Genomic DNA, 23,373 nt, shown 5'->3' with positions numbered 1-23,373 from the left:
ATATTTTTCAAGTCTCTTACACATACAACATACATGGCTTTATATAGCCTCAAAATGAAACTATTAAAGTCATTACAAGAGTTGTAAAATTCATACTTAATGGTCATAATTAATCATTATGTAATTGTAACTTATAGTAAATAAAAAGTCTTAAAATACATCAATGAAATACAATAACTCTAAATTGTAATCTACCCAAAATTTATAACATAAAACTTCATTATTCTTCAATGTGACATGAATTGAAATATCTTTTGATAATTTTAACAATATTTTCTTCACATCTTCATTGAAGTATCTTGTATGATTGATGTCTCTTGGTTCATATCACAACACGAGCCCTAAGTTCACTAAAAGACATGAAGACTGCTATGTACCACTCAAAACAAGGACCAAAGTCCTTATATTTAGAACCTAAGAACCCCTAAACCTCCCACGATACAACATGTTTAACTTGGACTACATCGCTTGGAACACATGAAGCCTTAGATGTAGGTTTTCAGTTTGCATCGCTTGGAATTTAAGAAGCCTTAGACGCACGTTTTGAACTACATTGCTTGTAAAGTAAGAAGCCTTGGGATAAGGTAACCCTAATCCTCAGCCCAACGATTTAAGCTTTTGTTGAAGCAAGAACCCTTGAATCAAAGAAATTAACACCTACTTATGCAAAATTCGGATCAACCAAGAGATAAATGCTAGAATTAGATTAACTCTTAAGATCAAAGATTTATAAGCAAGATTTGAAACCTTGTTCTAAATTGAGTCACTCCACAATCGAACTTGATCAAAGCTTTATTAGATTACTCATATGCAATCTACCACAAAAATGACATGAAACTTATAAATGATGCTTGAATTTCTAAGGGGAAGTTTCAATTTGAGAGCTGAATTTTCATTCATCAAAATCTACTTTTTACATACTAGTTTGTAGGTATTTATACTCTCAATAAAACAAACTTTCAATTCTTCAAACCCCACTAAAGTAGTTACAGGTCATAATTTACCCCCACTCCCCCTTAAATTTACAAAGAAGTCAATTTGACAAATAACTTCCCACATTTTTCCCACTCCAAGAATTGTGAAATTAAAATTAATAAATGAAGTTTTCTAATAACTTCTGAATCGAGTGCAATTTATAGCAACTTCATCTGCTACTTCAATTGTGCAAATATTCATTTTTGAAGCACCAAATAGTCTTTCTTCAATTGAATAAGCTTGTGACACATGAAATAATGGTTGAACCGAGCCTATCCAATTTTGTAGATGAAGAATAAATGTTTGTTCAATCTTCTTGTCCTTGGATCGTGTAACAAGTTTAGATTTAACATTTGGAACACTATGATTCTTATCACCTTGAACATAGGTATTTAGACTATATCACTTGGAATGTATGAAGCCTTGGGCATATGTTTTCAGACTGTTTCACTTGGAGTGTAAGAAGCCTTGAACATAAGAAGCTTTGAGTGTAGGTTTTCAGTTGTATTCGTAGGGAACGCATGAAACATTGGATATAGGTTCAAACTACATTGCTTGGAACACATGAAGCCTTGATATGTCACTTGGAATGCATGAAGCCCTGAACACGAGTTATTCGGTTTATGTTTTGTATTGTAAATCCTAGGGAGACTATCTTAGAGAATAATAAAGAAGAACAAGAACCAAGAACTAAGGATAAGAAACTAGGACAAGGATCAAGATCCAAGTTGAGGTCCTTAGATCATAACCATGGTTCTTTTTATAAGGACCTAAGTTCTCACGACATTAAACAAGAAAAGAGTGTGATACCCTATCATTGCCATAAACATGATTAAGAGTCTCATGCTTAGACTCATATTTTGTAAGTGACAAAAAGGAACTAATCAAGGATGCGAGCGAATCTAGAGCAGGTGACAAATAGAGCTATAACATATTTTCAACTAATTTAATGTTTTATATATATATTTGTCCAATTTATTCAAATCCATAATTTTTTTTTTTGTATTTATGTTTTAAACCCAAAAAATCTTATCGACAATCCAATAAACTTTCGACAATTGAGTCGTGACAATTTAAAGTCAAACCAAGATTCAATTACGTTGACTTACCAAAATGAGATTTAAAAAAAAAAAAAAAAACAAAAGAAAAATGGAGGAGGGGCACAATGGTAAAATGCAATACAAACATTGTTTGGTTAAACACGTGTCAGTCAGAGGCGGAAGAAATAGGACGTGTCTCAGCCAACGGTAATGTCAATTTAATTTTGACGTTTTTGTTTGTTTTTGTAATACGTAATAATTATTATTATTTTTATTTGTTTTCTTTTTTACATTTTCGTTGGCCGCCGTTGAATTCTCTCCGGTGTTCTTTCTCCTTCAAGTCACACTATCCCGAATCTCTCTCTACCTCTGTTCTACTTGCCATTCAAAATTTTCTTCCATTTTCAAAAAATGGTTCCGTCCTTCGCCGCTTTTCAGCTCCTCCTACTCATCGGATTTCTTTCTTCTGGATCGGAATCTCTTCGATTCGACTTGCAGTCCGGCCACACCAAATGCATCTCCGAGGACATTAAGCAGAACGCCGTGACTGTCGGGAAGTATCACGTTGTCAATCCCAACGAAGCCCAGCCTTTGACTGATGATCGCAAGCTTGTTGTTAGGGTATAGTTTTTTTGGGAGGATTTCTTGATTTTTTTTTTTTTTTTTTTTTTTTATGGCTTTTGATCGATGAGNTTTTTTTTTTTTTTTTTTTTTTTTTTTATATGGCTTTTGATCGATGAGTGATGCTTGATTTAGGGTTTTGGAATCTGTAGGTGACTTCGACTACTGGGAATACCTTCCACTATTCCGACAAGGTTGAATCGGGGCAATTCGCGTTCGTTGCTGGGGAAGGGGGTGATTTCATGACCTGCTTTTGGGTTCCTGATCACAAGCCTCAAGTAACATTAACGGTGGATTTCGATTGGAGGACGGGTGTGGCTGCCAAGCAATGGTCCAGTGTTGCTAAGAAGGGCGATGTCGAAGTAAGTTTTTGATTGTGTTGACAAATCTAGATTCAACTTCGTTCCTTTTGATGGCTTCTGCTTTCACCTTTTGCTAGTTTTGGAGGATTTTGATTGGCGTTATTATTCGACATTTCAATTCTTTGTGAAGCTTTGATTCTCTGGATTTGAGGAATTAACTGTTCTTTGCTTGCATTGGTAATATCTTCCTGTCTAGGCATTCTTTTTCATTGAACAACCTAGAGTTCCTTTGAAGTCGCAAACTCCAAGCAATCGTTGACTTCGTTCAACCACACAGTTGTTTTGTTATCCTTCTTCTTAATCTATGCTCAACCGAATGATGTTTCTTTTGTGGAATTAGCAAATGTCAAGAATAGTTGAAGCATTGTAGTGGGGAATTTCAAATCTAGTTGTTCGTCCCCGGCTTCTTTCGGTTCATGTCTTTGGAACTAGAGTTAGCAAAAGAGGTAGGGAATCTGCTCAACTAGGTGTCACAGTCGCACTTTTATGGTCGTGGATAACGATTGTGTCACACTTGTTCTAACTTGGCAAACAAGTCAGCCGTGTGAGATTCGGACTTCACGAACAATATTGGTATATACTTGATTCTCGAGTCATGTTTGAGAGAGATGTTTTATAAAACGTGAGTGAGACAATACGTTGGAAACAATTTTTTAAAAAGCAATGTTATAGGCTAAAAGTGAATAAGCAATTATCACAGCTTTGATAGCATATATCTCGGGTAGGAAAAATTGATGACTAGTCACATCCCTAGTAGTACATTTTGGGGCATTTTAGTCCTGGTGGGTGTAGACATGATTTTGGTGACATAACAAGAATATTAAAGACCTATCTGACATGAAAGCAAGTAAAAAGGGTTTGGATCGGGCATGCAACCATGGACAAGCATGATCGAGACATCCAACACGCGGCCACAGGCAACACCTCTTGGACAAGCATGACCGTGGCATTAGGCACCTATCTCTCCAACATAATGTCCGAGGCTTCATTTCCCTCCCTTAGGATTGTTGACGGCTCAAAAAGAGGTTTGGGGTTGGCAACATTTGGCCAGGGATTGTGGTCAATTCTAGATTTCCTCTCATTGTTAAAAAAGAACAAGAAAACAACCCAAGTTCAAGTTCTTCTTCCCATGGATCCTTGTGCTTATCTTACTATGAAGCTTCTTTCTTTGATCCCCTTTGTTACCTCCAAGCTCATCTTGCCAACAAGGTCTAGTTCGGGATGTCTTAGCCTTCTCTTTCCAGTATAAAAATAAGATCTTTAAATCAATAGGACGACTCAACTTTTTCTTTCCCTTTTGCCACTCAAGATCTGCATTCCCTCTAAATTTAGAGCCACTGTTCTTCGTTGTTTGAAAGAAGTCATATAATTAGGTTGAAGGGATGATTCATCTTCCTAGTCTTTGATACCAGCTAGATACATTAACAATGGCTGTAGTGGAGAGCACGAGTCAGCCTCCCGAACACAATTTTCACTCGCCAAGTTTTCTCGGTATTCTTTCTCCTTGGTACTAACAATCTTATTGCTGATTCTCTCTTAAGAACAAACTTTTACAATTCATAAAGAGCCCGGGCACCATTATTTTTGCTATTAAAGTCCTACACTATTTACTATTGTTTGCTTGCATTAGACAAATCTAGATTCAACTTTGTTCAAATAGTCCATTTTCAGAATCCCTATTGCTGTATCTAAGAACATTTGAAAAGCGTTCGGATTGTTTTTGTGGAAAGGTGCTGACAGTAGCTAGGGGTGTCAGTTAAAATACAAAAACTGGAAAGGGTCTTCCAGCCCATGAAAGGAGATTACAAAGCTCAACAAATTGTTTTAGCTTAATATTGGGTATAAGGTGAGGTTTTTGTAGTGAAATCCTTTTTGGGATGACATCTGGTTAGGGTGACCATTCCCTTAATTTTTCATAATTTCGGACACGATCGATTGTTGAATAAGGTTGGAACCCGAGTGTTGGTAACTGGAATCTAGAGTTGAGGAGAGGCTTGTTCGATAGGGAGTTGGAAGAAACAAAAATTGAAATACAAAAATGAAGTTAGGAAGATAAACTTAAAAGTGTAAGTTTATTGGTTTGATTTGTGTTGCACTAAAATGCTTTTACAAATGTCAAATTACTATAAAAGACTATTAAAACGCTATGAACTTGTAACTTCAAATTTGTATTTAAAACACAATGAAGGGCTGACCACTGACGGTGGTCAGTGATGCTGATGTTGTTGCTTCAATGACTGCTTTCATAATTTTGGTTGAACGACACAGATCTTATGGCACACATGTTGTTTGTATTTTCAATTCTAATAAATTGCTGAAATACGTTGTTCGGATTATTTTCCCAAATCTCGTGCACAGGCTATGGAATTTGAGCTGCAGAAGTTGTTTGAAACTGCCAATTCTATTCAAGAAGAGATGTATTATCTCCGTGAAAGGTAAACGGAACAAAGCTATATCTCTCTCTCTCACTCTGTTTACGGAATTGGTATTACTCAATCCCGATCCCAATTGACGTCGACAGCCTTACTCGTGGTTTTTGTTCTGTGTTGGCCTGAAATGAAATTTTGAACAATGTATGATGGCAGGGAGGAAGAAATGCAAGATCTGAACGCAAGTACGAACACGAAGATGGCGCGGTTGAGTTTTCTTTCGCTTTTCGTTTGCTCATCAGTGGCGGGTTTGCAAATTTGGCACCTCAAGACCTTTTTCCACAAAAAGAAGCTCATTTGATTTTTCCTTTTTTGTTCTAAACCAAATGAGCCTCTTCTTATTGTGTTATGTGAGAGCAGCAGCGGTAGCTTAGCTGAAGGCACAGAGAAAACAAGGCCGTAGCATTCATTAGCCACATATAGACGATTCAAAAACTCACTGTTAAAATCAATAGAACTTACACAGAATATATTTGTATGATACAATTATGCCTAATTTTTAATACCCCTACCTTTTTCATTGTATATTTTAACAGCTTTTGGTTTTTATTGTGTTTCCAAGTCCAACATTTTTGTTCCTAAGGGTTTCAAAAATTAATGTTTTCGGTTAGTGTCGTGAACTTTCAACTACTATAACTAACATAAAATATGTTAGTTATCATTATAAAATATGTTTTACGTCTGGTTTATTGAAAGATAGCCATATACATTATGGATGACTTCATAAGTTATTGGAACGCGTTTAGAGGCCAAACTAAGAATTATGGGTAAAATGATCAAAATATCCCCTAAGACTTTAAAAGATATATTCAAGGCTTTAAGCGGATAAGAACACATCGTTGGAATGTAAGAAGTCTTTTATGTAGATTTTTAGACTACGTTGCTTTGAATGTATGAAGTCTTGAGTGGAGTATTTAGACTATGCCGCTTGAAACTTGTAAAGCATTTAGGTTGTATCACAGGAAACACATGAATCACTAGATGCAGGATTAGACTACATCGATGTTGCCTCGGTGGTTGCCCAAAAAATCTCTTTTTTCCTACATGAAATTAACCGTCCACAAATCGCAAACTCAACAACAAGGGTTCTAGCAAGTGTGGGTCTACCTCGAACCTCTAGCTACTGAGTTCCCTATGTTTTTTTCTTCTTTCTCTCTTCCTCGAACCTCCAAAATAATTTTCAAATTTTGAAAGGTATAATTGAAATGAGGTACAATCTTTTTTAATAATTTAACATATTTTAAAAAATAATAATTTATTATTTTAAAAGCCCTAACTTCAACTTCCATTACTATATTTAAATAGTTCTCTTAATTGAGAACCAAAATTAATGCAGTTCTAGTTTAAATTTGAAATTAAGAAACTAATTTAACACTAATCCTAGATTTTCGCAAAAAAAAAAGTAATTTATTCTTAAAAAATGTTCCCTGACCATGACCAAAAGGTTTTATTTATTATTATTATTTATTTATTTTGTGGATATTCGAAATTTTGAGCTCATCATTTATGAGGTGTTATTTAAAAATAAAAGAAAGAATAATCAGGAAAACTTCGGGAAGAACCTGCAGGACTCTGGTTTGGAACAATCGCCTCCGTAACCCAAACCAACACTCCACTCTCTCTCCCGTACCGAGCGCCTCCACATACCTTCTCTCCCATGCGCATCTAATCCACTTCCAAGCAGCATCCATGGCCTCCACTTCCACCTCTACAATCTCTCTCTCCTCTCATCCTAAGGTAACTACTATACTTTTTCGCTTAATTCTTTTCTTCAATCAATCCAATGCTTCTACCTCGCAATTTCAACTGTTCTGGCTTCCATTCTAGATTTTCCTCCGAGATCATTCGCTACGGCTCCGACCTGTGGGATTTCGCCGTTCTAGCTTCGATTATCATGCCAATGGTGCGTTGGTTTCGGTTGCGCACTGGAGAAGAGGTTTTAGGTTCAGAAACTTGGTTTTAAAGGCTACGTTGAGGTCCGAGGGCGGCTCCAGGCGGGCTGCAACTTCTCGGAGAGTTTACAGGGAATCTCAAACTGAGAGCTCCTCGGTGATTACCCCGCTGAAGCAGGTTGCCTCGAATGTTTTACCTGCTGGCGTGTTCATCGTGGTTACGTTCGGTACGGTTTTGCACTTTTCGTTTTTTTTCCCAATTCAAAAGGAGTTTCTAAATGTATTCTTATTGAAGTGCAAATTGATGTCTTCAAGTTTAAATGTACTAATTTGAAGCATAACTTGTAACTTTCGCCGCCTCCATGTATATTTGGGAATACTATGGCACCGAATTTTGACTTGGAGATACTAATTTAAGTTTTGAGTTCACAGTTTTATGGAAATTGGTGGAAAGACTCACGATTCCGAAGTCAGATAGGTCTTCATCTGAGAGAAACAAGTCCCCAGCCCAAGAAGCTAAATGGTCATTCGGTGCTGGTATAAATTTGTTTCCAAATCTTACCGCCAAGATTGACAGGGAAGCCAAATTGAAGCTTAATGACTTCGCAAAAGAACTCCGGACTTTTAGAAGTGTCGACATGACAGGTACGACACTCAGCGAGTTAATGGAGACATGATTTTTAATTTCAATGCTGCCGTGTTATTGAATGCTGCAGCATTATGACATAGTCGTTTAATCTTAGTGAATTTTGTCAATACCGATTGAATTTTCCAACTGACTTCACCACATCTTGAAACTGGCCATAATATCCAGCACTTTTGGTATATCTACTAGGTTCGTCAACTTTCATTATCAGTCATTTAAAATCGATATGGTAGTTTATTATCTGATTATTAGAATTTAGATGTATTTATTATTTCCCATGGGTTCAATGTTTCTTTGTTCGAGCATTCACAAAGGTCATTTTCTTATGCTTAATTTGTTCAAGTTCTAAACTTCATTCACTTGCCAACTGTGAAGTATGTGATATTTAAACTTATTATTGACAGCACGCAACTTTGGAGATGAAGGCCTGTTTTTTCTTGCTGAGAGTTTAGGATACAATCAGGTTCATCTACTATTTCTTTTCTGGTTCTATAATCCATGGCTAGTGTTATAGCTAATGAGCGTGATTGCCATGAACAGTTGCTATTTTTTTTTCCCGTGCAACATTATGACATGAAGTGTTGCTAGTTTTATATTTGGGTATTTAATTGAATTATTTTATTGTTACAGACGGTTGAGGAAGTTAATTTTTCTGCAAATGGAATAACAGCTGAAGGGATTAAAGCGTTTGATGGCGTCCTTCAATCAAATATCGTTTTAAAGACCCTTGATCTTTCTGGCAACCCAATTGGAGATGAAGGAGTTAAGGTCAGCAAAACTTTTTATATCTTTAATATTTGATGAGCATTCACCTGCTTAATTTTATTGTTTTGGGGGAATTAGTATCGTTGAAGATAAGCCCTCTTTTTATTCTCTTGGAGAAGTGTACAGCTTACCGCTTCTTGGTGGGATATAGTCACAGGAAATTGTTTTGTAATTACAACATTCCTACCATTTTTAACAAGCCCCTGGCCCTTAGGTTGTATCTCTCTTTCTTGTTATTTATGGAAGTCCGTTTCTTATGAAAAAAAATATTTTGGGGAATTATAATCAGTTGATATTGAATGCAAAGGGAGAGAGAGTAGACTGAAGCAATGCCAGTATGTTGAAGAAAAATTTGAATGCACTTGCCAAACGGTTAGCCTATTCAGACCCACGGTAAGGCTATGTCCATGGGTGGAAAGAGAAGAGAGATTGAACATAGAAAACCTGTGAGGTTAATTTGATTAGCTGAGGTCCAAGGGTGGAAACAAAAGAAAATTTACTAAGATAAAAGATTTATGGAAGGGCACTCTGAAAGCACTCACCAAACACTTCGTTTTAGCTCAACAAAATGAGTCAGATTTGGTTACAGATGAAGGTCGTTAGCTTACCTTTCTAAAAGAAAGGCATACATTCGTGCCCTAGATACTTGTGCATATACAATTAGAATCCCTATGCTTTTCTGGTTTTTGTCTTTTTTTAACCCTTAAAAAATTGCTTTATTTTTTTAATGTTAGTATATTGCTTAAAAAAGTACCTAGTATCTTGAAATTTTAATTTAATCAGGTTCTATAATTCTTATTGGATTTCTAAGTGCTTGTCTTTATTTCATTTTAATAGTTTCTCAATTTGAGTTTGGTATGTTTTCCTTTTAACGCTGCTGCAACATATTCCAGTGAATGTTTAATAATACGTTATTCAGCAACTATTTATTGAGTCGTAGGCTTGTGGATTCAAGTGTAAAACTGCGTGTCCATGCTAAGAATCTGAAGTGGATTCAACAATTTTGATCAATCTTCTTTGTTCTTTCCTTCCTGTCTTTCTGATGCAAAGAATAGTAAAGAATCTGAATTTCAGATTCCTACAGTTATGAAATCCCATTAACAAACCCAAAACTCCCAAAATTTGTTCATTTCATCCCAGTAAAAGTTCTTACATTGTGTACGTTCAAGTTGGAAGACAAAGTAAGATTTTAGATTCTTTCCTTGGTTACTTTGAGAGGAGGGTCAATAACATAGACTTCGTGCAAAGATCTTTGTATTTGGTTTTATGCTAGTGCTTGTCATAGTGGAAGGGGGACCAGATGCTTTGGAGTGGTTGTTTTACCGTTTTTTTGGGCAAGGTACTGAGCTTTCATCAAGAGAAATGAAAGAATGTACAAGGGCATAAAAAAAATCCAACATACGAAGAGTTCCCAAGAAACTACAAAACGAGAACTTGCACCTACTTAATAATAGTTGTTTTACCATGAAAATTGGAGTAGATTTCTTCAAACATTTTGTGCTAGTTCAACACCTAGTAGGGGTCGTTGGGACATGATTGAGGAGTTGCCTGTTAATCCCCCTTTTTTAAAATTGGTTGGATTCTTTGGGGAGCGTCTTTCTTTGTCTATGGGGAGAAAATTTCATAAGGGGTGAGAATTTTTAATAGAATCAATTTTGATAAATTAACGTTGGACAAAATGAGGAGATTGTAAGAAATAATTCAAATATATAAATTTTTCCTATGTTGAAAAATGCCTTCGTCATGAAGGGATATCTCACATTTGCCTCTCAGTATTTATTCATTACGTATTGGATTGGTCATCAATCAGTTCATCATAACTTTTGCTAGTCTAGTTATTCCTGGGATATTTGATATCCCAAATACGTTAACAGAAACTTGTGTTATTCGTAATATAGATATGAATTCACATGGTTGGCTTACCTAGGTATTTTGAACCTAAAACTTATTGATTAAGACTAGAATACGGGGAATGTTATGCACTGGGAAAGTTCAATGGGTGTCCTGTTGCAGAATTGATGTATATTCATTGATCTTGTTCTATAGACCAGTTATTTATTTGTTAATTTTATCCTGATCATGTGAGCATGAATTGTGGCTTTTCCCCATTAAATTATTGCTAGTACTAAATGCAACTGGCTTAAATATTGCAATTACAATTGTTTTCAGACCCTGTGTGATTTGCTGGTGAAAAATTCTAGCATTCAGACGCTTCAGCTAAACAGTACTGACATAGGAGATGAGGTTAGCTGACTAGTTTGATTAAAGCTCATCTGTAGGAGATATTTGTTTGCCATCAAAGCTCTTTTGGTTCATTATTTGTTTTTCTTTCCTCAATTTTTTAAAATTTGATCTTACTATCAAGTTCTTTACAGGGTGCAAAAGCTGTTGCCGAGATGCTGAAGAAAAATTCAAGCTTGCGCATACTTGAACTTAACAATAACATGATTGACTATTCTGTAAGTTACTGAGTTTGATAATGCTTTAAGGTTTCTCTCCTTCAAGAAGGTAGTTAAAATAGATAGTAACATTGATTCCTTCTGTTCTTTTTGGATAATGGAGGTAGGGATTTACAAGTCTTGGTGGAGCACTTCTTGAAAACAACACTATACGGAACATACATCTTAAGTGAGGACTCATCACCCTCAATTTCTATATTTATACTTGTGTTTATATCTTTCTCCAAAAAATAAATAAATAAATAAATAAAGAAAGAAAGAAAGAAAGAAAGAAAGAAAGAAAGAAAGAAAGAAAGAAAGAAAGATAAAGAAGCTATAAATATAAATATTGAAATTTATAATATTCAACTTTATATTTTCATACTCATTTTAATATGGTTATTAATTTTTTAATATAGATATTTATTAGAAAAAAAATAAAACATTGATTATTTTATTAAAGAGGCGTTGATGTTTACAAAAAGAAAAAAATACTACAATAGTTGTATTGAGATCTTAACAAAGATTAATGTTTGTGAGAAGAAATAAAGACAATATAAATTATTGATATTTAAACATATGTGAATAATGATTTAATTTTTAATAATGAATATTGATTCGTCTGAAATAAATGAAGATAGTAATAAACACTTGAGATAAAAGAAAAAAAAAAATCCAAAGATGATTGAATAAGATTTGCTAATTGTTTGCATAAATTAAATTCGTAGTATTTAAAAAGAATATTCAGTTATTTTTTCTTGAGATTTTAAAACTTTGGTTTTTGAAGATCATGATATTACATGATTTATAAAGCAGAAAAACTAGCATAATTGATTTTACTTCAAGAATTATTTTCATAACTTGATAAACGTTCCAAAGGAAAAAGGTATATAACTTTATTTTTCAAATGTAACTTATAATTCTAAATATTAGTAATTTATTATTTATTACTTTTTAAATTAATGTGCATAAAATCAAATAAAAGGTTCAATTAAGTTTTACAATGTGAAACTTATGTTTTAGATTATAAATGTTTATATATATTCTGAAGTTATGTACAATTTATTATTACTATGTTTTCATTGAGAAGAATGAAAGAAATCATTCAAATGAGTAACAGATTTGTAACTTCCCATTAAAATATACCGTAAAATAATCATTTAGAAGTTTTCAAACACGTGCATGAAGAATTGAACACTCTATATAAATTCCCCAGTATATATCTTCTTTTGCAACCGTTAATGTACATATATTTAGCCTCTCATCCATCTTCCTTTTTCTCTTTAGAAGCAAATTTAAGACTTTTTTTTTTTTTAGTGGCAATTATGGTGGTGCCCTGGGAGCTAATGCTTTGGCTAAAGGACTTGAAGGGAACAAATCATTGAGGGTACAGCCTCTCTTGTTAATATTCTATGTTCTTTAGTGTCAGGAATCTTATCAATTTTGTGTCAATTTAATTATTCATGTGGAAATAGAGGCTGAATTTGTGGCTTTCCTTCGCTCTTCTTGTTACTAAATAACCAAGATGGTGTCTCTTAGATCGCCAATGATCAGTTTGACGTCTCTGTTCCTAAAGAAGACATTCTCATGACAGTAAATGGCATAACAGGGCTCTTGGGCCTGATGTGGTTAAATGTGTAGTTCTTTCAAAAGAAACAAAACACTTCTAAATTTGATTTTCTTGAGATGTTCAACAAATTTATCAAAACGGGCCTGTCAATTCCTGTATCCACAAGACAGCAGATTGGTCTTGTACCCAAGGGCTCTGACGCATTCGAAGTCTCCGAGCCAAACCTACCAGCCTAACAACTTGTGTTTATAAGGATCTTGCTAAAGTTTTGGCTGCAAGGCTTAGAACTATCCTACCTGAAACTGTTTTCTCCTCTCATCTGCTATTGTAGTTAGCAGACATATTATAGTCCCATCTTAGTCTTCAATAAAGTTGTAGAGAAGGTGGTACAAGAGGGAAAATATCCCATTTAAAGATTTTTCCTGTTTATTAAGAGTTAATTAAATTTAGATTGATTCTATTTTAAATCGGTGCATGGAATTTGATATTACAGAGCCCTATAAACAAGTAGTGTCTAGCAGCAAGATTCCAATGGAGGATGGTTCCCAACAATGGGTGGGGGATCCTCCTTGGTAAATTGAGAAGTCACGTCTAGGCCACTGAACTTTGGAGTTCAGGCATTTGTAACTTAGATTCCACTATTAGGTCAGGTAAATAGATGTGGCGATTGCCATTAGAGGTTGACTCTATGTGGCATAGGGTATAGTGAGGAGGTATGACATCTATCCTTTAGAGTGGTCCTCGGGTTGGGATCAATAGGCACATTGAGCAATTCCTAGAAAGATTTCTCTCAATGGGCACGTTTAAAAATTCTTAATGTTCGTGTTTATTGGGCTAGAAAAAGTATGTTTAGCTATTATGGAGGGGGTCTTTGTGCATTTACCACTTTGTGTTCTGTTGGCTTTTATTTTTATTTTACTTATTTATTTATTTATTATTATTATTATTATTTTGATGAATAAGAAGATGGGGTTGGCTTCAGATAATAGATTAGGAGAGAATCGCTCCCTTAATTAGAGATATTGAGGATTTTAGCATGTAACTGGTCACCATATGGTATGAATCGAGATACATATCCTGAACATTAGTTGTCTGTAATGAAAAATGTGGTTGATATTGTCACCTTGGTTTTTCATGGATTAACCAAGTGAACGACTTTGAGGAAGGGTGACTTGGTGAGGGCTGCTTGTAAGGTGCAGGAAGAAAATATGTTGGATAATTAGTCTTGAGCTTATATTTTATTCAGTTTTTTAGTTTGATTAAATCGTTAGTTTCTATTAATTACTTTTATCTTTTTTTAATTAGGTAATTTAGAATTTTTTGGTTATTTCTATTGTTTTATAATGTTATAGATAGTTGCATTTAAATTTATGTATTGGGGGAGGACCTTTGACCAGCATGAAGTATGATATAAGTATTTTATTTCTTTAAGATTGATTTTTATTATTATTATTATTGTTGTTGTTGTTATTATTATTATTTTCAAAATTCAGTTTTCATTGGTAAAAAATGAAAGAATACAAAATGGGCAAATAAGAAAGCACCACCCAAAAGACAGCTAAAGCTAACTTAAAAGATCTGATCAAGATAAAGAAGGGCTACAATCCTAAATAATAAGACCGGCAAGAGCTCACACCACTTCCTGCGACCTCTATTACCCTCTAAAATTTCTCTAGTTTGAGGATTTATTCCATCTTTCAACAAGAGAATTTGGCAAAGTTAAGGTATGGGTCTGGTATTTGTAGGCAGGAAATTTTGTGCGTCTGGATAAGGGATAAGGGATGAGCAAGGATCTTGTCCAACTCAAGCAAGCAATAGAGTTTTGTCTTGTACGATGAGATCCTTTGATCGGTTGAGCTAGTTGAGTGATTAGGAGGAAGTCATCCGACTACTTGCCTATCAAGATCTTGAGTAGGAAGTATTGAACCTGTGTGCCACGTTTAGATTGAGTTGTTTCCTTTTTTCATTTCTGGTTTATTACTATTTTTTTTTAATGAAAAATTGGGACTTTTTTTTTTTCTGGGTTGAGCTGTGTTGCAACAAATTGATGAGTATGGTTGTTGATACTCAGCTTTTGTCTGAGGTTGGTTCAATCATGAATTTAGCACCTAGTCGAGAAACAATCCATGCAATAAAGACTTTTATTCTTTGCGTGAGCTATTTGTTGTGTTTCTTCACGGATCCAAGTAGGACTTCCTTTAAGACTATTCTTCAATTTCATCCTAACATCAGGAGTGGACAATGTTTTTGTCTTATTTATCATATAGTTTGCACCTCACCTGAATGAAGCCTATATCTCAGGTTGGTCCTTGGCTCCAAGGAGAAATCTTGCCATATGATTAAAAAATAACCTCATTATTTAACCCAACAACAACTTTCCATCCATTAGAGGCCCAATTTACACTTGTAACATGTGATAAAACGTAACTTGGAAACACGAAGTTCCTTTCTGACATTTGTGGATATATATTTTTTATTATTTTACTTGACGCAGACCCCCTTGTCACCTATTGATTTTTTTTTTTAATAATTTGTTTAATTGACAGGAACTTCACATGAATGGAAATTCAGTTGGTGATGAGGGCGTGCGTGCTTTAATTTCAGGTTTATCTTCTCGTAAAGGTATGTCATATGCCATTCTAGGTTCCTTCTGTTGTTATTGAAGTTCGACCTTCATCAAATTCTCATCATTATATTTTATGCATTTGTGATCCATTAACTTCATCAACATTCTTACTCCCTATGTAGGAAAACTTGCACTTCTTGACATTGGTAACAACTCAATCACTGCCAAAGGTGTCTTTCATGTTGCTGAATTCATGAAGAGAACTAAGAGCTTAGTTTTACTGAATTTGTTCATGAATGATATTGGCGATGAGGTAACGGCCATAGCTTCTAAAAATTGCTCTTAATGAAGTTTTACAAGCTTAAGTATTCTGTTAAGTTGTTGATAACATAAAATGCCAAAGCTTGATTAAATCCAAGATGCACGAAACTTCTAGAGCTTCTCACTTAATCAAAGCAAAAGGAAAAAAGAAAAGACCCCATGATAAGAGGTTCCAATGCATCTGGAAGCCAACTCCATCTGTGAGGGGCGGTCTATGAGATGAACAATAGAGAATAAACTAGTTAGAGAAGGCTACACTTGAATTTTGATATTGGAAAAAAGCTTTGAGGGCCAAGCGCTAAAATAAACAATTTGTTTATTTTGAACCAGAAACAAACTTTTTATAGATTAATGAAAATGACAAAACTTTTCAGAGATACAAACTGCTCCAGAAGTAAAAAAAAAAAAAAAAAAAAAAAAAAAAAAAAAAAAAAAAAAAAAAAAAAGAAAAAGAAAAAAAAGAAACCAAGACAACTACAAATAAACCTATGAAGAGTGAATAAAAGCACTCCAATTGATACGAATATCACAAGAAGAATATGATAGGAATGCCATTAAGAATATATTAGTAAGTAGTTAGGGAAGTTGTTACGGTATTTTGGTTATAAATAGAGGGAGTAAGGGAGGAGGAGGCATTATTTTGGTGAGTGCATTAGGGTTTAAGAGAGCTTCGGTGTAAGTACCTGAAATTACATGTTTATTTTGTACGTACCTTTTATATTGCAATACATTGTGGTTCTGCTTTAGTTTCTATCATTTTGGAATTTGTGCGATTCGGTTCTCAATCTTTTGACCGTGGAGTTAGATGCAAATGTATGGGAGGAGATGGAGAAAATTTTACTGTTAGGAATAACGACTTTCCACAATGGTATGATATTGTTCACTTTGAGCATAAGCTCTCATGGTTTTGCTTTGGGCTTCCCCAAAAGGTCTCATACCAATGGAGATGTATTCCTTACTTATAAACCCATGATCATTCCCTAAATTAGCCAATGTGGGACTCCCTCCTAAACAATCTTCAACAATCCTCCCATCGAACAAAGTACACCATAGAGCCTCCCCTAAGGCCTATAGAGCCCTTGAACAGCCTCCCCTTAATTGAGACTTGACTCCTTCTCTAGAGCCTTCGAACAAAGTACATCCTTTGCTCGACACTTTAGTCACTTTTGACTACACCTTCGAGGCTCACAATTCTTTTTCGACATTTGAGGATTCTATTGAAATGGCTAAGTTTAGGGCATGATTCTTGATACAATGTTAGGAATAATGACTCTCCACAATGGTATGATATTGTCCACTTTGAGCATAAACTCTCATGGTTTTGCTTTGGGCTTCCTCAAAAGGCCTCATACCAATGGAGATGTATTCCTTACTTATAACCCATGATCATTCCCTAAATTAACTAATATGGGACTCTCCCAACCATCCTCAACATTTACATGAAGAATGAATCAATTGAATTTGATTCTTGATTTGTTTCAAGATACAATGAAGTAAAGTTTCAAGATACAATGAAGTTGAGTTTCAAGATACAATGAAGTAGATTTCAAAGAAATTAAAGAGATCATGGTAGTGAGAAAAGATATTTTGCCAAAGACAAACAAAAAAAAAAAAAAAAAAAGAAAGAAAGAAGAAAGAAAGAAAGAAAGAAAGAAAGAAAAAGAAAAAAAGAAATCACGTTAGAATCGTGAATTTCATTTGAAAAGCAGTCCAAGACATCGTGAAGGTTGATGATCAAAGGAGTGAGACAACCACACCGAAGGAAGAATTCCTATATATGAAACGAAGGCGAGTGACAAAAAGAGTAGAAAAGAAACAGGGAAATGGGGAGACTGCAGGAAAGTTCTAGCAATAAAGGTTCGGTTGTGAGCAAGGGAAGATCAACTTAAATTTTGGAAGAGTTTGAAGACAGTGCGTGAATGGACTGCGAAGGTATTTGGCATATTGAAGGTTGGATTTTTGGAGTGGGATTGACCATTATGGAGTGGGCGACACTTCAGTAGCCGCTAGATTTAAAAGAAAAGAAGAGACAAGGTCAATGGAGGCCGTTACCGACAATGCCGATGTGTGTGGCAGGAGATGAAGCCGCAGGAAAGGCACCACTAGTTGCTGGTGTGGTTGGAGAAAACGAACTAGTGGAGACATCGATGTAAGTTTCAGGAAGAGGCGGCAAAGATGTGGAAACGAGGATGGTTCAGCAGCTGCGAAGCATGAGAGAGTATATCGTCGTGAAGAAAGTAGAAATAAAAGAAGAAAATTACTTGATGGAGATCGTCGGCTGCTGCAGGTGTAGATGGAGATGAAGACTTTGAGAAGACACCAACGCAAGTTGTGTGGAAATAGATGTGTGGGTATGAAGTTTGTTTTTGGTTGTCACGTGCGTTTCGAGATGAAAAAAGATATAATAGCCCCCTTATTCAGCCTTTGACATAAAATGGGCCGTACCAATCTTATTTGAATCCAACCCCAAGCTAGTGAGCCTCATCAATTCATTTGTTGTTCACTTCACTGGTGTCACATACCCTTGCTGCTGTATCGGTCCGATGCCAACTAGACCGTTGCCACCAACTGCCATTGCTTGTGTTTTTGTCGTTGACCGATGCCTTTGCCCCCCCCCCCCCCCCCCCCCCCCCCCCCCCCCCCCCCCCCCCCCCCCCCCCCCCCCCCCCCTGCATGTGATGTCCTTGACCCCACCATCTACCCCCATTTACACTTGGCTTGTGGTCATCCATCGTCGGCCAACGCTACTCATCAACACACAACTCTAGCTAGGTTTTATATTAGCTAGGCTAAGTGCTGATAGGTTTCCCAAGACCTGATTTGCAATTTTTCTTTGTACACCCACAGTTTGAGAACAAAAGGCGTGTTTTAGAGGCAAATTATGATTGGAATACTAGTACGGGTATATTACTAATTAGTTATAGAAGTTAGGGTATTTTGGTTATAAATAGTTAGACACTATTTTGGTGAGTGAATTAAGGCTTTAGAGAGATCTCAAGAGGGGAGACTCCAAGTGCCTCGAATAGTTGTGTTAGTTATATTGTAATGATATTATCTTTGAATTTCAATGCATTTGGGTTCTATCAGAATAATACTCAAATAAATTTGAAAAAGAACAACAATGAGAAGCCTTAAACTTAGCAATATCAAAGCGTTTCCATGATGTGCTCCTATCTTCAAAAGTTATTTGGTTCGCTTGAACCATAATTATGATAAAATGAATTTGGCAGAGTTGATCCATAACAGATGAGTTGGGAAAGGACGAAGGATGGCCATGAAGTATCTGAAATAACTTACTTCCGAAATCCTTCAATAAAACCTCATGGAGGGTTTCTTTTTTTCTTTTCTTTTTTCTTTTCGTTTTTTCTTTTTTTAAAACACTTTTCATTATTGAAAGATGTGAGATATCCCCACACACCAAAGGCCCTCAACAATTAACAATAGTTGAATGAATCTTGAGTTTTGTTTTAACTTCCTGTTCAGTCTCATTCATCTTGATTTTCGTCTTAACTTTCTTTGAAGGAGGTAATCTCAGCCTATTTACCTCATGAAATATGAGAATAAGAAATCATCATTTGTCTAGGAAATGTCTAAGCCTAGACAACAGCTTGGTTTCTTGATAAAGAAACAACATGCCTTGGGCTGATATGTCAGCTTCTTCTTGCTCCTCTTCTTGCCCCTTCTTACCCCCATTGACACATAGTATGTTTGGTAAAAAGTTCACACTATAATTGTAGTATGTATGTATGTATATTCTGCAGAACATTAAATTACTTACGAACTTCCTTTTTATCCCCAGGGTGCTGAAAAGATTGCTGAGGCTCTAAAGCAAAATCGGTCAATAAAAACTTTAGACCTGGTGAGTAGCCTAGGTTCTCCTATGTTTTCGTATATTGTCTCCTCTTTCCCGACTATAAATTTAAGATGGACAACCCTTTTTTGTGGGGTTTATTTACAGGGAGGGAATAACATACATGCTGAGGGTATTACCAAAATCGCCCAAGCATTGAAGGATAATGATGCCATCACCACTGTGAGCCATCTAGCACTTGAGAGTGTTTAACTTCTATCATTTTATGACATGAACAAATTTATCCTTATCAATCGCTTACACCCATAAACACAGTTGGAGATTGCTTACAATCCCATTGGACCAGAAGGTGCGGAGGCTTTATCCGAGGTGCTGAAGTTTCATGGAAATGTAAAAAACCTCAAGCTTGGTTGGTGTAAGGTAAAGGATGTGATGGTTGGCTTTATTGTCATAAAAAAGAATGCCTCTTATAATTTATTGCATAAAATGGTCTGCAGATTGGACCAAAAGGTGCTGAATTAATTGCCGAAACTCTGAAATATAATACTACAATATCTGTCTTGGATTTACGGGGCAATGGTCTCCGGGACGAGGTTTGTATCTGTCGTTTGCCATGTTTTTAATTAGAAAATGAAGTACTCATCTAATATCAGAATTTCCTTCCTTCCCCAAATTTAATTTCAGGGTGCAACTTGCCTAGCTCGCAGCTTGAAAGTGGTTAATGAAGCTTTAACTTCACTAGACTTGGGTTTCAACGAAATAAGGGTACATGCTTCTCGACCTTGTTCACGTCCATCCAGACATCGATAGCCCACATTCATATTGTTTCATTTTGGTTCTAATTCTGGATACAGGATCCCGGTGCATTCGCCATTGCCCAAGCACTCAAAGCGAACGAGGACATAGCAGTTACATCCTTGAATCTTGCCAATAACTTCCTGACCAAATTTGGACAGGTTATATCGATATATATTATCACCATCCCTCTTCATCCTCATCTCATAGTAATGATTCTGGATTCTTATCGAGGTTTCGTGGTGTCATTGCAGAGTGCTTTAACCGATGCGAGAGATCACGTCCATGAAATGTGTGAAAAGGAAGTTAGTATTTCTTACTAAAACGCTTCCTTTCATGAACATATGCTGAATTTTGAAGATGCTGCAAGTATGTTGTTTGAATTCTTCTCCCCCCCAAAGTTTTCAGTTGATTTCTTCTTCAAGGGAGTAGCTTTGAAATTTTGACGTCGAGAGGAATAGGAAATTGTATCATAATTTCTTATCTATTCTTTATTGGGTCTTATAACTTTTTCAAACCTATAAAAAGTTACCAATAAGAGAATCCCTTTGTCTAAGCCTGGAGTTTTTAAATAAAACACTTTTTGTATAAGCTTATTTTTCAAAGTGGTTTTGGAATTATGAAAATTTTATAAGATAATTTTAATTGATATCCTTATATTTCTTGTCAATATCCTTATATTTAATTAATTAAAATATTCAAAAAGTCTGAGAGTACTAGAATTTAGCTGTCAATTTTATTAACCAAAATGTGTATTTCTTTCTATAAAAAACAAATGGTACATTTAATCTTTTCAAGGGAAATACAAAAGAAAAAGAAGAAAATTTGTGGAAGAATCTACCAAGTAGTCAGAAATGCTAATGTGTGGAATCGCTTGAAAAGCTTCTACACTTGAAATGCTCTCCGGGCTCTCCAGGACGTGGAAATCTCAAGCTAATTGTTCTCTTCAAGGATTGACATGCATCCATATTTCCCATCTTTATCTTCCCCTTCAACTCTCCAGCTATTTCATGACACACTTGATTCACAGTCCTCACAAAATCCCTCACTGTCACAAAAAGCTCTAATGGATTTTCTGTATCCCTTGTTTCATAGTACTTGTTCGTCTTCTTCAATTCATCCAACACCCTTCTTTGTTCTCTTCTTGCTATCTCAACTTCTTCCGTTGCAAATTTCACAAATTCCAACATCTTTATCTTGTATTCGCCACCTTCCATCGATAGAAGGTTTTGTATCTCTAAGATTTTGATTAACAGGTTAGGGCAAGTGATAATGAAGGCTTCATAGTCGATTGTGGATGCTTTCTTGACGTTGGAGAGCTCTGAAGTTAGTGATTCCATAGCTGATAATCCAAGCATTATGTATTCGGTTTCTATTTCCTTTACTGATAGATTCTTTGAATCTTTGTTTAAGAATCGTTTTTTTCCTTCACATTTTATGACTTCTTCGACAATGAAATGAAGCAATGTAGTTTTTCTATCTGTGCTTTTCACATCGGAAAGTTTTAAGAGTGATTTGAGATTGAAAGCAGTTGCATTACCTCTTGTTGTTCCTGAATTCAACTGGTTTCCAGCTTTGAGAGTTGCTTCTAACAATTTTGTGAATAGCCTTTTTTCCTTCAATTCTTTGCAACCTCTACTAAGTGTTTGTGAAAAGTCCTTGAGTCGATTAAGCTCTGATTTGAAGCTTGATCTGAAAAACATAGCATTTAGACGATTGAAGGCCGTTGGAAAAGCCTTGAGGAGATGGAAAATGAAAGATTCTGCATCGCCAAGTCTTAATGAATTGCCATCAAATTTGAGGATTTGGGATTGTTGTTCTTTGGTTGGAGTGATCTTGACAAGCTTCTCAAGTGTGTCTGAATCGAGGCCATGTCCCTCCGTGAGAGCATCGAGAAGTTCTTGCCGAGTTATGTTCAGGGATTTAAGGATTATTGCAATGTTTCTCGCCCTTTGGGAATCAAGAATTGAGATTAGCGGTCGTCTGCCATTGTTGAGGCCACTCTGCTCTATTGGCAGTTTCTTGTTTGTGGCTACAAACCCAAAGAGATCTTCCATACGGTTGCCATTAAAGCTGAATAACAAAGATCAGATCAAAAAAGAGAACAAAATCAAAATAAAAATCTTCCATACGGTTGCCATTAAAGCTGAAGAACAAAGATCAGATCAAAGAAGATAACAAAATCAAAATAAATCTCTTTCAAATTAGGAATTATGACATGAGTTTTACCTGAAAGAACCGTCATCAATCTTATCCCACACCATAGAATGATCTACATTGGTATTGATCTTATCCCAATATAATGGCTTCAGTCTAGCCTGATCTTTGCCTGATAAAGATGGCCCTGTCTTGGCAACTACAGTTGATGGTGGCGGTGGTGGGGGCGGTAGGGGAATTGATGGAGGAGGAGGAGGAGCCGTTGATGGAGGCGGCAGGGGCATTGATGGAGGAGGAGGAGGAGGAGGAGGCAATGGCAATACTCGTGAACTAGACAGAGAGTGATCACGAGCTTCCATTGAAGAAATTCCATGGAGCAGAGGAGTTTCTTGCACAATCTCAGGGATGATTGATCCATCTCTTGCAAAACCCATTTCTTCATCTTCTTCATTGTCCTTCTTCCAATACATCACATCAAGACCATCTTCTTCAACAATCAATCCATTAAGGTTTCCTTCGAATCTTGTAAATTCTTGAGATTCTACTTGATGTTCCTTGAGTTTTGCAAGAATGCGTCTTCGAATGTAAAAGAGGAGACCCAGAGAAAGCAGAAGGGTAGCCGCTACAGTAGAAACCGCTACCGCTATAATGGTGCCTTTCTTGAGCTTCCGCTTCGGTTTCCTCATCCTCTTCGGTTCTTGAAGTGGTGGATGTGGTGATGGTGGCGGCGGCGGCGGGGGCGACCTTCTCCCGGAGATGGAGAGATTGTCTGTAGTATTACTGATGGTTGGGAAATGGAATGGCAGTGGAAAAGGGTAACAAGTTTGGATATTCTGAGGGGAGGAGTGAGCGGAGGAAAAAAGAATGATGGAAATGAGAAGAAAGAGGCATGGCGGAAGGATTGAAGCCATGGGAGCTTCGGAAGAATTGCAGAGAGAAGTGGGAGTGAATCAGCGTTGTTTCTTGTTGTTGATTGCAAAACTGT

At 36.0% G+C, this 23,373-nt stretch overlaps 3 protein-coding genes across 3 annotated transcripts; 2 read left to right on the top strand and 1 right to left on the bottom strand.

Moving 5' to 3' along the window:
* Positions 1 to 2,274: 2,274 nt before the first annotated feature.
* LOC111493615 (transmembrane emp24 domain-containing protein p24delta9-like) lies at positions 2,275 to 5,957 on the top strand. The gene is made up of 4 exons (XM_023143376.1): positions 2,275 to 2,636; positions 2,789 to 2,998; positions 5,357 to 5,433; positions 5,584 to 5,957. The coding sequence occupies exons 1-4, from the start codon at positions 2,427 to 2,429 to the stop codon at positions 5,726 to 5,728; spliced, it is 642 nt and encodes a 213-aa protein (XP_022999144.1). The 5' UTR covers positions 2,275 to 2,426; the 3' UTR covers positions 5,729 to 5,957.
* Positions 5,958 to 6,976: 1,019 nt separating this feature from the next.
* Positions 6,977 to 20,787, top strand: LOC111493613 (NLR family CARD domain-containing protein 3). Its single transcript, XM_023143373.1, has 18 exons — positions 6,977 to 7,164; positions 7,255 to 7,546; positions 7,752 to 7,964; positions 8,370 to 8,428; positions 8,596 to 8,733; positions 10,900 to 10,974; positions 11,106 to 11,189; positions 11,297 to 11,358; positions 12,486 to 12,555; positions 15,285 to 15,360; positions 15,487 to 15,617; positions 19,425 to 19,484; positions 19,584 to 19,658; positions 19,752 to 19,856; positions 19,934 to 20,029; positions 20,121 to 20,201; positions 20,291 to 20,392; positions 20,486 to 20,787. The coding sequence occupies exons 1-18, from the start codon at positions 7,117 to 7,119 to the stop codon at positions 20,552 to 20,554; spliced, it is 1,836 nt and encodes a 611-aa protein (XP_022999141.1). The 5' UTR covers positions 6,977 to 7,116; the 3' UTR covers positions 20,555 to 20,787.
* Positions 20,788 to 20,991: 204 nt separating this feature from the next.
* Positions 20,992 to 23,373, bottom strand: LOC111493742 (formin-like protein 8). Its single transcript, XM_023143568.1, has 2 exons — positions 22,461 to 23,373; positions 20,992 to 22,304 (listed from the first exon to the last, which is right to left on the bottom strand). Exons 1-2 carry the CDS (start codon positions 23,297 to 23,299, stop codon positions 21,089 to 21,091), a joined length of 2,055 nt encoding a protein of 684 aa, XP_022999336.1. The 5' UTR covers positions 23,300 to 23,373; the 3' UTR covers positions 20,992 to 21,088.

Source organism: Cucurbita maxima, unplaced genomic scaffold (assembly GCF_002738345.1).
Source record: "Cucurbita maxima cultivar Rimu unplaced genomic scaffold, Cmax_1.0 Cma_Scf00019, whole genome shotgun sequence".
NCBI lineage: Eukaryota > Viridiplantae > Streptophyta > Magnoliopsida > Cucurbitales > Cucurbitaceae > Cucurbita > Cucurbita maxima.
Note: the sequence above shows the minus strand (reverse complement) of the source record. Positions and strands in the feature narration are given on the sequence as shown.